The 16,659-nt window shown below is 43.5% G+C and overlaps 1 protein-coding gene across 1 annotated transcript in view; it reads right to left on the minus strand.

The window, feature by feature from the left end:
* The window catches only part of slit3 (slit homolog 3 (Drosophila)), a 268,893-nt gene that overhangs the window by 23,538 nt on the left and 228,696 nt on the right, over window positions 1-16,659 (minus strand). Inside the window, exons 23-29 of the mRNA XM_078289056.1 lie at window positions 14,966-15,037; window positions 11,597-11,668; window positions 11,173-11,255; window positions 10,970-11,050; window positions 8,693-8,817; window positions 5,119-5,216; window positions 1,141-1,280 (exon numbers count right to left, since the gene is read on the minus strand). Coding sequence (XP_078145182.1) covers window positions 1,141-1,280; window positions 5,119-5,216; window positions 8,693-8,817; window positions 10,970-11,050; window positions 11,173-11,255; window positions 11,597-11,668; window positions 14,966-15,037 — 671 coding nt within the window. The remainder of the gene's footprint in view (window positions 1-1,140; window positions 1,281-5,118; window positions 5,217-8,692; window positions 8,818-10,969; window positions 11,051-11,172; window positions 11,256-11,596; window positions 11,669-14,965; window positions 15,038-16,659) is intronic.

The following is a 16,659-nucleotide window of genomic DNA, read 5'->3' on the forward strand; positions in this document are numbered from 1 at the left end:
AACAATGCAGATGAGTACATTCTCTCAGATGTCACTAGTTTGTAAGCAAGGGTGTTAAGAAAGCTTGAAAGTTGAATCATATTCCATAGCGATTTTTATTTTCTTGCTAGCAAACATTTTCTAAAAGTGGTTGTCAGTTTTTTCAATCTCATTTTGGAATGAAACTCCTCAGTTGTAGAAACACTATATCAGCTGTTTAGAAGGCGTTACGACCTAAAATCTTTTTTTCTTCTCCCTCTGGTACAAATTTGACGTGACAGTCCTGGTTGCTGAGCTTGGAGAAAGCTGAGCGACTGGCGAAGGACTGTCCTCTTACCCTAATGTGACACCTGATGATTATGTCTCGGTTCACTGGGCTGAGTACAGGTTCAGTGCCAAAGGAACCAGCTGTGTGTGTGTGTGTGTGTGTGTGCAACAGCTGTATGTGGTAAGGTGTCTGGCAGTGTGAGAGTCTTCTCATGCCAACAGCAGTAATGACATGGTTGGTGTGTATGTGTGTGTGTGTGTGTATTGACTGGGGTCCAGTGTCAGAGGGGACCAGCTGTGCGTGTGTGTGTGTGTGTGTGTGTGTGTGTGTGTGTGTGTGTCTTAGAGGACACTGTCAGTAGTTCAGTGTCTCACAGACAGAAAAAACTAAACTTCCCAGTCAGCAGTTTGGCTTCAACTTGCTGGACTCACCAAGTCAAGGCTCTCTCTCTCTCTCTCCCTCTCTCTCTCGCCCTCCCTCCCTCCCTCCCTCCCTCTCTCTCTCTCTCTCTCTCGGCCTGCTTCTACCCTTTAACTGCCCACTTTCTACCACTTTCTCTTGTTCTGTCTCCATTTTTCTCTTTTCCTCCAGTATACACCCAGTCCCCCCCCCCCCCCTCTCTCTCTCTCTCTCTCTTCTATGTGATTGGTCTTTCATCCTCCTCTAGGAGTAGTTTCAGGTCACTGTGGTGAGGCTGTCCATTACCAACTTACCAACCAGTAAAGTGGAAAATATGATTGTGTGTGTGTGTGTGTGTGTGTGGTAGTGGAGGGACTCAATGACCCTCACAGCCTCTCTGGGACAAAAGATGAGGGTTTTAGATACATTTTAGTTTAGAAATGGTAAAAGTGTTTAGAGAAGGAAAAGGTGTGTGTGTGTGTGTGTGTGTGTACCTGTGTAGTTGGGTGGACAGATGCAGGTGTAGTTGTTGACTCCGTCGATGCAGGTAGAGTTGTTCTCACAGTCATTGTCTTCACAGTCGTCTGGGTTTATCTCACAACGCTGGCCCTCGAAACCTGGCGGACACACACAGCTACACACACACACACACACACACACACACACACACAGAGTACGGTCATTATTACATGGCAGCTGGGCTAGATCCCACACATACAACCACACACACCTTATTTCCCCTAAAGTTCCCCTCTAGAAGCTTTAAAGGAAACAGCTAAACAATTTTATCTGTATGCTGTTTTATCCTCTGCTGATTCTGACACAGCACTGGAGCCACAGCATATCTATATTTAGTGATATATCCATTTTATGCCATTTTTTATAGCAGAAATGAAAATTTTAACACGGCTGCTCTAAGTTTAAACTACTTTTCCCACTCACCCCCCTCCCTCCCTATCTTCTTCTGCAGTAAAATCTAGAGAGAAGCTGCCATCTGATATCTAAAGCTCGTTCCTTTGAGGCATGTCATCTTCTCCGTCTCCTCTTGTAAGGAGATGTTTCATTAAAGAACAGAAAAAGTCAAAGTTTCCCGTGTCTCTCTCGCTGTGCGGCCGTCTAATAAGGCAGAAACAGCGTTAGAAATAATCTAAACAAAGCCCACCCGGCGCCAAAAGAGAGCGGAGATGAACTCTTTTCCCGTTTGATGCCGCTGCTGTCGGACACCGCCCGCTTGGGGGGCGCTGAAGGAATTATCAAAGCCTCCCTCCTCCTCCTCGCTTTACTTCCCCCTCCATCTTCCTCTCTTCCCACCACCCCTTGCTCTCTCTCTCTCTCTCTCTCTCCCACCTTCCCACCCTTTGTATCTCGGTCTGGGTAACTCCTTAAGATAGATCACACACACACACACACACACACACACACACACACACAAACGCACACTACCATTTATTCCCCATAAGACACACAGTAGATTGCCTTCAAACACACACAGACACACACACACACACAGTTTGATAAATCTGACCACAGTCCCTCAGCTTGCCCACTACCACCGATTCTCCATTTTTCTCTTTCCCTCTCCGTCTCTTTCTTCCACACTTTATCAAGTCGGTTTGATTTGATGAAAAGGATTTTACAACAAGGTCGTCGTAACACGCTTAAGCAAAGGGAAAGTGGTTTTAACACAAACAAGCGAGTGGCAATTACCAACACCCCCCCATCTCTCTCTCTCTTTTATTTCTCTCTGGCTCTCTCTCCCTCTCTCTCTCTTACACCTGTATCATTTATTCCCTCTCTATTCCTCTCTTTGTCTCACTTTCGCTGTTTTTTTTTTCCTTCAATTTATCTTTCTCTCGCACTTTCACTTGCGTCACAGACTCTTTCTCACACTAACACTTATCTCACTAAGTCTCTCTTCCCACGCCATATTTGATAATCATTGGTAACCCATAGCAACAGGTCACCCACAAACCAGTCTGTCTCTCTATGTCAAGGAATCTGCCGGTTTTCAGAAAGCCAAATTTAAGACTGTTTAAGACCTTTTTAATGCTGCCTAAATCTGCATTAGGATAGATTGGTCTATAAAAATACACTCGTCTCATCAGCCAAAAATCACACACAGAGAAGCGGTTCCCATTTGCCCAAATTAAATTCTGGCGTCAGGTATGGTCACTGGCAGGAAATCTTCTCTGCGCACAGGAAGAAACGAGTCAAAAGACAAAAGTGACGTTTTTACAGCGGCGAGTGAGACCTCTGCCACTGAGAAGAAGAAATTTAGGTTCAAGGAGTGGGCAGTACTGATGTCACATGACATGATTTCTGGGTAATGAAGTCCTCACAATTCGAGGAGTTACCTCTCGCTGCCATTTGGGGCTGCCAATATGCGAAATTTCCTAGTCTAGCTTTAACACCAATTTAACTCAAAGAAACAAAAAGATGCAAAACCACGGATTTCCGATCAAACATAGCTAATCAAAGATCTGAAACTCTGAAACTCCAAGAAATTCACATTCACATTCTTTAGTGAAACCACACAATTTGTGTTAGAGGGCCATTTTATGACTTTTTGGCAAGTTATTACATTATCCAGCAGTTACTATATTATTAGTTCCCACAGGGAGAGAGGAAAGTGAGAAAGGAGAAACGTGGGAGAGAAAGGGGAGAGAAGAAAGAGAGAAAGCGGGAAGACGGATAAGAGAGAGTTACGTGTCAAAGAGATCATGGGGAAATTTCAGAAAAAGTGGATGAGAGAAAAAGTACTAGAGTAGAAGAAAGAAAGAAAGTAACATAGAGAGACAAAACAAAAGTGTTCCCTTGAGAAACAGACAGAGACACAGAAACGAGAGGAACACCGCCAACGCTGACGGGGTCAAAGAGCATCGTTCCACCAATCAAATCACAGTCCTGACATTTAAACTACATAGTTTGACAAATGGGTTCCTGCTAAGAACCAAGGCTAATTGGACTTATTGGATATCCACAACTGATTATATTACATGTTAAAATGTCAAAGGGGACTGCTCTCTCCCTCATTTCACTCCTTTTCTCCTCATCATCCCTCCTTCCCTCTTTCTCTCTCTTTCTCCCTCCCTCCACTCTCTTTCTGTCTCTCTCTCTCCATCCCTCAAAGGGTAGTAGTATCTACCTGTGTTGGTATTACCATTAAGAGAAGATCTGTAAAGGGCACAGAGACCCCTAATAGCATTACCACGCAGGACGTTAAAGGCCAGCTGCATACCGCAGCCTTTCAAAGGGCAAAGGCCTTGTTAAGGGGCTCAGGGAGAGACAAATCTGGTTAAGATATTTATGACAATCGCTTCAATCATAATGGTTGTATGTCAAGAGTCAGACACAATGGGGGATTGTGCTGGAGACAAACTGATGACACTTGCAGACAAAATCAAGGATGCACACTCTCTCTCACACACACACACACACACACACACACACAGAGAGAGGCCCTCCAAAGTGTCCCAAAGAGTGTGGGATATTGTGTATTTTACTAAGAAGCTATTTTGACAAAAAAAGAGACAAATTAAAAGGCATTCTATATACAATCTGCTATATATAAGTCAACTTAAAACCTTTGAGGACGGAATCAGCCATTTCTTTTCAAATTTCTGAGGAACTGAGAAATTTCAGGTGGCAATTTGTTTCCCCCAAAATTTATATATGCACCATTATTTGGAATTAATCCCTATATTTGCATCCTTACGCAAAACCAGTTGTGAACCACGGATGCGAACAGTAAGAAGTTTAAAATGTCTCCTTGATCGGTTGAGGTTAGAAAGGGCAGGAGGATTTAACGAGCAGCCCAAATGGGGTTCCTCCTCTAAAATGTCTCCTTAACTTCCTCGCTACCCCCCGCCCTCCCCTTCCCCCCTCACACACACACACACACACACACACACACACACACACACACACACACACACACACACACACACACACACACACACACACACACACACACACACACACACACCCCTACAAGAAACACATCATAAGGTCAAACTAAGTTGTTATCTCGGGTAATGCATTGTCCAGTGAACCAAGACTGTCCAGTCTAATCACGTTGTCTATATTTCTGGAGGCCGAGTAAAGTTAATTTTCCCTTTAGATGAGAAATACAGGGTGAAGTTTTAAAACGTCTCCGCTAATGGAGAGGGGCAGCGGGTTAGAAAGGGCAATGAGATTTGACCCGCGGCCTAAATGAATTCCCAAAGGACTCCTCCGAAATGACTCCTTCTCCCCTTACTTTTTTATTCTTCTGAATCTTCTACACACACTATATAACTGAATGGTTGTATTTCAGGCTAGAAAAACAATATGGGCTGTATTGGAGACACTGATGCACAAATGTTGGCAAAACTGTGGCATACATTAACCAAAAATTACACGGATTGGGAATATGACAATTACAATTCACATACAGTAATTCTGTAAATATGACTATGCTGAATATATTTTACCTGAAGTGGTCTTCAAGTCCAGGCTGTATGTGACAGGTTCCTCCGTTAGAGCAGGGGAAACTAATACAGGCATTGATGGGTATTTCACAGTTCTGACCCTGAGGGAGAGGAGAGGAGAAGACAGGAGGAGAGGAGAGGAGAGGAGAGGAGAGGAGAGGAGGAGAGGAGAGGAGAGGAAAGGGGAGGAAAGGGGAGGAAAGGAAAGGAGAGGAGAGGAGGAGAGGAGACAAGAGGAGGAGAGAGGAGAGAACAAGACAAGAAAGTCAATATTTGAGTATGTTCAATATTTTTCTGCCTTACAGAGATTTTGCTATTCACACAATGAGACCTAAGGTCTAAGGAAACGTTCATACTATTCCACTTTTTACAAACTGCCAGCGCCTCTTTTACATGAAAGTTAATGAGGAGCGGCTGCAAGACAGACAGAGAGCGGCCACTTTTGAAAAGGCGCTGCACCCGACGTCTTTTTAGGCAGAGCAGAGTGCTACGAAAAGTAAAGCTGAGAGCAGTTCGGATTTTTAAAGGACGGACCACATGACATGGATCGCTTTTTTGTAACACAACCAATCACAAGGAGGAAGAGGCGGGGTTTCACAGTACGTACTGCAGGCAGCTGACAGGAGTGTGAGGGCCGGACATCGGCCAGAACTGCATACGCACCACTGATGAAGCATTTTATAGGCTGTGTAGGCCAGTCTACAGCTGATGAATTCTAAATTGTGGTGAATTTTCTGATGTAACTTATAGACATTTAATTAACTTCCAAACATTCATCAAGTCTCCTAATCATTTCTCACATCACTTGAGCTGCACTGTGGACGTTTCATGGTTAGTCTATGCTTGTGTCAACTGTTCCTTGTCGGGTGAAAGTCCCGTTGTCGCCCTGTTCAGCTCTAGTGGCTGACAGTTTACTAGAATGACAACAACCAGATTGAAAATGGAGAAAGTATCAGAGGAAAAGTTGGTTGTAGCTGTAGCTCTGATCGTAAAGAGCCACTGGCTGTGTTGTGGAGTTGAAGTGTTTGACAGTTTGACATCGGTACTGTCTGCTGCTTGCCTGCTTTTTCATTGTTCTGTCAGGCCTACAATGTGTTAAAAAACACTGTACGGTTATAGTTTGAGCGATTTTTGCTATCCAATAACCTGCAAAATCAGTTTCGGGGCATGAGAAGATTTGTTTTGATAATGCATTCCCTACAGCAATAGTCTTAAAATCACTGATCTAAGATGTGCTTCAGTTTATAAAAAACTTGTTTGAAACTTTTTGAAAACACTACTATGCAGTTTTCAAAATGAGAAACAATACCCTTTGCTCTTTGTTAGATATTTCTTCTGTTTAATGGTGAAAAAAATTGTGTTTGAATTTTGTAGGCATGGCAAAAGAAAATAGCCTGCAGAAGGATAGGGGGTGAATTAATATATGCTGGTTAATTAATCTACAAACACACAGCAGTCTCTTAAAAAATCCCCCTCTACTCTCACAATGAGCCATGCGTTAAAATGTCTTTATTGTTCTCTCTCTGACACACACACACAAAAACACACACACACACACACACACAGCCTTTACATTGATTCATTGCTCTTCTCACCACACACCTGTTTTCTGAATAAACAGCTTTCACTAGGAGCTGTATCATGTATCAGAATCCTACACACACACACACACACACACACACACACACACACACACACACTCCACATCTAGCCCCGCGGCTGTAGTTTTAATTTCAAACCAAACCTTTGACCTCCGACACACCCACTTCCTCTGATCAAAGACAACAAGAGGACGTTTGTTCTTGCTTTCCCTCTCAATCTATCTTCATTATTTCCTTCTCTCTTTTTCTTTCTGACTCTTGCTCTTTTTTGTTTGCTCCCTTTCTCTTTCACTTTCTCTCCCTTTTTATCACTATTGCCTTTTCTCCTCTTTTTTCTGCCATTTAATGTTTCTCTTTAATTCTCTTTCTTATTCTCTCCATTTGCCTCTCAGCATCTCTCCCGTTCCTTCTCCAGTGCTTGTTCTCTCTCACTCTGCATCTCTCGCTCCGCTATCTCTCTTTTCCGTTCATACACTCTCTTTCTCTCTCTCCCTCTGCATCCACATCTCTCTCTCTCTCTCCTCTTGCTCTACAGTATCTCTCGCTCCTCTCTCTCCGCTCTCTCTCTCCGTCTCCTTCTTTCTCTCCCTCCTTTATTCTCTGCCACTCTTTGTTTGATTCCTCTAACACATTTTAATTAACGCTGTCCCAATGGACGGCAAACAGAGAAGAGAAAACATACACACACGCATGCACAGGCACACAGACTCAAACACACACACACAAACAGTCCCTGTTTCCCAGTCTGCGACCTTGGCAAGTGATGTTTTAATTAAAGGCGAGACTAAGGCTTTGTCCTCCTGTAAAAGCCCAGAGGTTATGAGGTGCGTGTGTGTGTGTTTTTGTGCAGAGAACGGTGCAAGGGTCAATGTCTGTCTGTGTGACACACTCACACACACACACACACACAAACACATACACACGCACACACACAGAAATCTTCTTGCAGGAGCACGCACCCACAAATCTCTGCATACACTCATGCAAACAAACACAGGTGGGTAAGCGTGTGTACACATACATACATGGTGGCATGCACATACATACAGTAGATACACAAATAGGGACACATAATACACATGCACCACTCATACACACACACACACATATCCCACACACACTCCCCCAATGCAAATTGCCCCTTGAGTAGTGGATTTGCATGTCTTTCCTAATGCAGGGGTCTTGACAATTATTACACCCTTTGTCTTTGGACCAGTCAATACCTCCAGTACAGCTAGCTGCTGTCATCATTTCTCTATTGATGAACAGGCAGATACATTATGCATGCGAGACCAGCGCTAAGCCTGCTAATACTGCAGGCTTATGCGGCATGACTATCCATCTAGGCTCCCTTCCACACATGCAGCCACTTCCATGAATCAGGGAGGGAAAACATTTCCTTGCTTGAGAATGGCCGGTGAATTATGGAATCCACCAGCCACCTCCACTGCTTTATGAGCCACTGATTTTTAGAACAGAGAGGAACCACCAAATAAATTGGTTACCTGCCAAAGTAGGTACAGTAGCTGTCACTGTAGCTCAATAGGTAGACCATGGCACTCACACTGTCAGATTTAGGGGGGCGATTTCTACTTGGAGGTGCTTTGGATAAAAGCATCCACCAAATGGCAAAGAGGCTGGTGGAGAAGACAAACTTACCAGCCAGAGCCAAAATTTACAACCACCAGATGTACTGCAGCCAAAACCCACAAAATGTACCACCAATTTAAGCAGGATTTCTCAATAAATTACAATGTCATAACAAATTGCTAGAGTTCATTATCACAATAAAGTATCTGAATGGTTTTTGTGCGACTTTCTAAAAAGATAATCAAAACTGGGACCAAAGCAAAGAACACATGCAGAGCTGAAACCAAAATTACCCCTCAATCATCACTGCTATATAAACACGGCTCTTGTTGAGAGGGTCTAGACCTTTCAATTTCCCCTAAACCGTCATTTACAAGGAGTCTCACCTTGAATCCAAATGGACAGGTGCAGTGGTAGGACCCAGTGGCGTCGGAGACACAGGTACCGTTGTTCTGGCAGGGAGCCGCCAGGCAGGGGGCGCACTTGGACATCAGACCGATATCTACCGGACCTGAGAAAGACAGAGCGAGAACGCAAGAGAGCAAGAGAGAGAGAGAGAGAGAGATAGATGGGGGGGAAGTTGGAGGAGTAGGGATGAAGAGAGGAAGACAGAAAGGGAGGGTGTCAATCACATACATATTGAGTCACACAGTGCCAAAATGCACTCCCACAGACTTCATTTAATGGATCATGTGCTAAGAAGAGAGATAAGAAGGAGATAGGAGGAGTAAGAGCTTAGGAGAGCGGTAGAGGGGATTTGTTTCAGAGGTCAGAGCATATTAAAGCAAGTAGAGGAGGAAGAGGGGATCTGATTCAGCGGGGAGAGGGGTGAAGTGAGGTAGCGCTTGAAGAGATGAATTTCAGCCTGGACTGGAAGATGGGGGGGTGAGTGCGCTCTACCTCCATACCTCCATAAGAGTTTTCTCGGCACACATCGTCACCACCGGCCACTTTACATTCTCCCTTTCATTTTGAAAACGTAGCTGAAAAAATCTTCTCGTGATGTTTCATTCTGTGTCGAGGGTCATACTTTTCAAGAAGTCATTTTGCCTCTGTGCAAAATGTGCACTTCTCGATTTGTTTCGTCTACTCTATTGAGAGCAAGGGGGGGGGGGGAGCCCCGAAGCCCAAGGTGACAGGGGATCCCCGGGGCAACTAATGTTGGAGATTGACTGCTGCTGTACTGCTGTGGAGATGTGTGTGTGTGCTGAGAAGTGAAAATGTTCCACCAGAGTGAAATACCACTAAAGGGAAACAGAATTCACATTTGCCATTCTGATGATTTTTGATTGTTCAGTCTAGATTTATGAACGTGGGCAATCCTCTTCCAAAGAGCAGCAGCAGGCCTTGTTCCAACAGCATGAAAATCATTTTTACTATTCATTTTTACCGTTTTACCATTGATTTTAACAGAGGGCTGGATGGTCTGGTCAAAGAGGAAACAAAGTGGCTAACACGACTGTCCTTAATGCCTTCCGTTCCAACTCTAAGCAATAAATTGCCTCCGAACCTGGCCTTGACAATCTCTCTAAACTCTAAATCAATAAACTGGAGTGTTTGGAAAACCAGTCGCACAGAAACAATACTGTAATTAGGCTGCAGGTTGGAGTAGTGGCTACAGAGACCGCCTCGTAAGCAGAAGGCCACAGGTTCAATCCCCGCAACAGCCAATGTGTGTCCATCAACATCCACGTGTTCTGTCAAAGTTTCCTTCAGCAAGACACCGAACTGCGACCTGCTCACTCATTGTAAACGTCAGCTATGCCTAAAAATGTGAAAACACTGAAACTTTGCATAAGACTGAATGAAAGTCCAAGAAACTGCCAGCAAAGATGTAGCCTTGACTGGTGAATCTGCTGCTTGTGGAAGTTTACCTGCATCTATAAACTACAACACGACAAGGGCAAGAAGGGAAATACTTAAACAAAGCCTAAACGTCTGAAAGGAACTAGTTTCTCTATAAATGGGGACTTCTCTGAGAAAGTGCGACTGAGATGGAAAGGACAGATTTGTTTAGTCATAAAGAGCCGAAACACAGAAGTGCTCCATTGGCAATGTGATAGATACTGGTGAGAAAAGAGAAAAGAAGACAGAAGGAGCACTGGAGTGATAAAAAGCTGCATCATCAAAAAAGTTCTGTGTGGAAAACCGGGTAAGGAATCATAATGAAACTGTCAGTGGTTTCTTTTTATGAGTAAAATCAGAGAAAAGAGTGAAAAAACAGTAAAGTTAACACTATATAAGCTCAGAAATAGAATCCACTGTCAAGTCTCTTTATGATTACGGATGATGATTGTTCAGATTTTTTTTGTGTGTGGCTTTTAATGCGGCCTGGTTTCTGCCATTCATCCTTCTTTTAAACACCTTGATCTGTGCTAATCTGCTTTAATACAGGGATTAATCCAGCACTAAAACCAGGGCACAGGTCACCACTGACATGTACAGACAGATAGGGGAGTATAGGAGTGAGGGTGATAGAGAGAGAGAGAGAGAGAGAGATAGAGAGAAAGAACGAAACAAAGAAAGGATGAGAGAAAGGGGCGCAACAGAGGAAGCTTGTGAGGGAGAGAAGTAGTGGAGAATAAACACGAGAGAAAGGAGGAATAAAAGGAGAAGAGGTGAGTGAAAGAAAGAAAAGAGGAGTGTTGAGAGCGTCTATATACCTTTACACTGGAATCTGTTGAGTGGTGTGGTGAGAAGAAGCCTGTCAGCCATGTCAGGAGGTCCAGTACAACGAGCAATGCCTATTAAAACACACTTCATTAATATCGATTGTATACGTTTTCTCTTCTCTTATACTACGCTAAATATAATGTTTCAGTTACAGGGATTTTTAATAGTGTATGGATGATGATTTTTTTCTTACCAGGCTCTTTGAAGCCAGCCTTGACCCACTGAGAGAGCCAGCGCAGGTCACAGTTACAGTACAGTGGGTTGGCACCAAGAGCCCTACACACACACACACACACACACACACACACACACACACAATGACAAGGATCATTATAATTTAAATATATGTAAGACATTCCTGGTTTGTCAGACAGGTTACACTAGAGAGTAACAGGGCAGGTGTGAAATAGAGAGATTAGTTTCTGCAGGCTTAATAGACATTTAACAACAAAACAAAAAAAAACCAACTGATTTTTATGTAACAGACTGATCTGATTTTAGATGATCAAGAACTGAAGAATGAAGAATTTAATTGAAGAATTGCTGATGCATAATTATATCTTCTCTTCAAGTGGCAGAGAGTCACACACACACACACACACACACACTGCACGTACAGGTGGGACAGAGCGGTGAGGTGGTTGAAGGCTCCTTCTGGGATAGTTGAAAGGTCGTTACCATGGAGAGTCCTGGAGGAGAGAGAGACAAAATGCAGGACAAGTGTTTATATGAATATTAAACACAATATTGTCCTTTTTACAAATTTACAAGGCCACCTTTTTTGACCCATTGTTCATTTCATTGTCTAGCTAATTATGTTTGCTCATTTTATTGCGCAGTTAATTATTTTGAATGCTAGTATTCAATGTTTCACACAGAATTTTCTTTTTAGCAGGGTGGAAAAGCCTCTGAAACAGCATTTAGATCATAGGACACTACAACTCTACAGCTCAGTTGAAACCCAGTACTACTAATACTACTACTACAACTACCAATGCTACTACTACTACTACTACTATTACTGCTGCTGCTACTAATGAAACATGAATAAATAATGGTGTAGATCAAAATGTTGCGTTAGAATCAATTCAGGTTAAGGGCTCCCCATAGACAACAGTGCAGCATCAATCAATTATACAATAAATATGCAACCAAACTGCATAATATCCATCAACTCAGAGATAGACGAAAATGGCCGATATCCAATTTAAAAAACGCTGATATCAGCCCAAAGCATCTGCAAACTGCTATAATGGTCTAAAAATATGTTTCCAAAACTGTATGTGAGTTAAAGCTAAAATACTTAAATTATATGTGTGAAATATTTATGAAAGAATAGCATGTTGTTGTCCTGCTCTCTGAATGGAAGAAAACTGTCTCATACGGTCAGCCAGCAGACTATGGTGCGCGTGTGTGTGTGTGTGTGTGTGTGTGTGTGTGTGTGCGGAGAAAACTTTGTGTCAGGGACAGACTGCAGGCTGTGGTGTGTATGAGTGTATCCATGTGTGTTTGTTTGTGCCTTTGGGTGTTTGTGCATGTGTCTGTGTGTGTGTGTGTGTGTGTGTCTGTGTGTGTGTTTGTGTGTAGCAAACTTTTGTCTCCAAGGGCTCAGAGACTGCGGAGTGTGTGTCCTGTGTGTCCCGCCATTTGAGTGAGTTGCCTGCTGGATATGAGTTCACATTCCATTAGAGCGAAGGGCTGTAGCAGGGGACAAACCGCTATTGGAAAACTGTGTGTGTATGTGTGTGTGTGTGTGTGTGCATTTGTGTGTATTTCAGAGTGTGTGTACATTTCTGTGCCTACAAGAGCGTGTAGCTGTGTATGAAAGTATATGTGCGTGCATATGTGTGTGTGCGTGTATCTTTTTGTGTCTGTGTTCGCATCTGCGTGTGTGTGTGTGTGTGTGTGTGTGTGTGTAAATGCATTTCTATGTGTGTAGCTGCGTGTCACTGGTTAGTGCATGTATGTGTATGCGTACGAGTCTGCGTGCATGTGTGTATGCGTGTGTCGGTGTGCGTGTTTGTGTGTCTGTCTTTGTGTATGGTGGTCTAACAGCCCCCGCGCAAGCCTGGCCCAGGGGGGTTGTGGGTAATGAGGAAGTGACAGTGACGGCTGCCTGGCAACCAGTTGCTATGCGGGGGCAGAGAGGGGCCAGTCCCCACGGCAACATCAAGTAAAATGAAAGGAAGAAAGGAAAGAAGAGTAAAAAAGTGATCACTGAACTTCAGCAAGGTGAAAGCTTGGTGAGAGATCAAGTCAATATATACAAAAAAATGACAGTGGTGGCCAAGGTTCAAGTAATACAAGGTAAACGCAACAGTTCTCTATTCATTATTTCACTTTGAAGTTATTTGCTGTTGAATATGCTTCAAGGTGCTATGTGCAGCATGTTAACATCCATAAATCATTACCTCATTCATTTTGAGACATCAGTATAATTACCATAAAGAAACCTGGTGGGTCAGTGGTCTAAAGCGCGTACCATGTAACCGCAACATCCCGGGTTCGAATCTGACCCAGGACCTTTGTTGCATGTCATCCTCCTGTCTCTCTTCACTAAGGTCTATCTAATAAAGGCAAAAATGCCCAAAAAATAATCTTAAAAAAAAAAAAAAAATGTAACCAGACCATCACAAGAAGACTGACAGCCTCTATGCTGCATTTTACTCTGTTCTCCCATTGCAAATGGAGCTAAAGCTTTCAGAGTTTCTTGCAACAGCAGATGGCAGAATAAGTGAAAGGCAGATGGAAAAATCATTTCCAACATGTTGATTCTCCTCAGGAAAACAAAAGAGAAAAGAAACACGCAGGCAGCAACACCAGGGGGGGCGGAGGGGCCACAAGCAGCAACATGAAGCAACTGCATTCATGGGAAATGACAAACACTAGCCATTAACAATAGTCATCTCGACCATGTTCTCATTTGTTTACAGTAATTATACCAAGATATCACAATTCATTTGACAATGATGTAATGGTGTTAAAAAAAATGCTACAAATAGCACCTTCAAGTATCAAAAGTAAATGTATAAATTCTGCTGTCAATGAGCAATGAAGGTGCAAAATGCAAAGTGATGGCATTGTAGCCTGTGTGGACGATCTGCACGTGTGCGTGTGTGTGTGTGTGTGTGTGTGTGTGTGTGTGTGTATGTACACGCGTATGTGTATATATATGCGTATGGGTTTGTGTGTGTGTATCTTTAGACAGCATTTAGTGTGTGTGTGTTCTGGGAGAGAATGGGCGGACAACAGGATGTGTACGCACATTGTGTGTGTGTGTGTGTGTGTGTGTGGGTCTGTGAGACAGCGGGTGGACAACCAGATGGATGACTGAGAGAAACAGAGGCTGAAGGTCGATTCATCATACACAACACTGGGCGGAGGGAGAGAGAGAGAGAGAGAGAGAGAGAGGGAGAGAGAGAGAGAGAGGAGAGGATGGGCAGAGGAAAAGATGGATAGAGGAGAGAGAGGGAGAGACAGAGTGGGGAGAGGAGGGGAGGTGGGAGGAGATGAGAGGAGAGAGGGACTAGAGCATGCAGATAGCAAGGGAGTATGAAAGAAAAGATGAGAGATTGTTGCTTTTATCTCTTTTAGCTGTTTTATCTGCTTCAAACTCTCTCTACCCAGATCAATTCCAGTGTTTGTAACAACAAATGAGGGTGAGGGTGGCTTCGACTCATTGTGTGACCGGGTCTTACCTCGGTATTACGACTGACAGCAGGGGAATGATTAAACTTTGATTTAGCTTGGCGCTATAACTAGCAAAGGGGGATGTTTTTTTTTTTTCAAGATTTATTTTCAGGCATTTTCTGCTTTATTGACAGATATATATAGTGAGAGAGAGACAGGAAGGTATGGGAGAGAGAGAAGGGAGGACATGCAGCAAATAACCGCGGGCTGGATTCGAACCCGGGCCGCTGCGGGAAGGACTGAGCCTTATATGGTACGTGCTCTACTCAGTGAGTAAGTTGAAGCTTGCTACTCACAGCAGGCGCAGTGACTTGAGCCCGTCAAAGGCGTGGATCGGTATACAGCGGATCTGGTTGTAACTCAGGATGCTGTAAAAGAGAAGGCATGAATAATGTTACAGCACACAAAAAATACAATATGCTACAAACAGAGAGGAGACTGAAAAAAAACCCCAAAAAACAAAATAGAGTGACGCTGGTTCTAACTCAGGATGCTAAAAGAGAGAGTCAAAACAGTCAAAACACACAGGAATGGGATTTTTCCTGTTTACTTCAGAATATCAGTATTTTTTTGGACACACAACTCCCATTCATTTATAATGGAAGATTTCACTGTAGTTTTTTTGTGTTCCTGATCGCACCCCTGAATACATAAGAATAAATGTGCAGAAGAAGAGGGAAGATGTGACAGGGACACAGCAGATCTGGTTATTACTCAGCCGGCTGAGAGGCAGACTCTGTACCTGCTGCAGGTTAAGCAAGGGACAGTGAACAAGGGGGCCAGCGCTTTGCATTTGAAACGCCCCGGGTGGAGGGAGAACACTGCCAGAGGCAAAGCCGAGGCATTTGGAATGTCAATCTCCCGTGCCACGAGTTCATTTATCCCGCTTATGAAACTGCTTACGAACAAAAAAATAAGTTTAAGAAAGAATGAAAGGGAATGAGAGAGAAGGATATAGTAGAGAAAGCCTGAGTATGGTCACAGTGAGCTGAAGTTGGGCCTTTCATGCTGGTTTCATTGTTTTATCATGGTTTAGCATGGAGCCCAAAAATGATCCTGGAATAAAAAGCTGACTGTTTTTTGCCTCATATTCATCTTTGAGATGTCAGTAGCCTATTAGTTAGAGAAGGGGGGTTATAAATAAGTATATAAATGGGAAGTAAAACACTTATAAATGAGTGTAACTGCATGAAATTTGAAGCAGGGCGTTGCTGTCAAATCCACGGTAGATGTGTTGATAGCACCAAATGTGCTATGGTCGGCTCACCACACCAATACAAAGAATTTGGCTGTTTTGACAAAAAGGCAGTAAAGATAGACAGAGAGATTTTAAGAGGAGATAAAAGCAGATCAGGTTGTAATTCAAAACGCTGGGAGAGTGGAGGAAAAATATGACAAGACACTTTTGAGAACTTTAAGAGAGGAAAATGACATAGGAGAAAGATGGAAGGTAAAGATATGAGGAGAGAGAGGGAGAGAAGGAGACGGGAGAAGCATGAGATGGAGAGAGGAGAGAAATGGCAGGCAGGGAGAAGGGGAGAAGAGGGAGAAAGAAAGAGGAGAGAGGGAGGAGCAAGGATAGAGGGAGGGAAATAGAAAGAGGGGAGAAAAGGAAGAGGGAGGAAAAGGAAGCAAAGAGATAAATGGGGAGAAATAAAGAGGAGAGAAAGAGGAAAGCAAGGAAGAGAGAGAAGGAGCGAGAGGGAGAGAGAGAAGAGAGAGGGGGGAGAGAGAGGGAGGAATAAGAAAGGGAGGAGAAAGGAGAAGAGGGAGGAAAATATGGAGAAAGAGCGGAGAGAGAGAGAGGAAGAGGGAGGAGAGACGATGGGACGATTAATCAAAGTGAAGAGAAGAAAACACTGATTTATCTAGGGGTTGGGAACCTTACAAAACACACACACACACACACACACACACACACACACAAACCGTATATGACATCAGGACATGGGCGGAGATGTGTGCATGTGTGTAGGTGTGTGTGTGTTGC

This window comes from Centroberyx gerrardi, chromosome 16 (genome assembly GCF_048128805.1).
Source record: "Centroberyx gerrardi isolate f3 chromosome 16, fCenGer3.hap1.cur.20231027, whole genome shotgun sequence".
NCBI classification, from domain to species: domain Eukaryota; kingdom Metazoa; phylum Chordata; class Actinopteri; order Beryciformes; family Berycidae; genus Centroberyx; species Centroberyx gerrardi.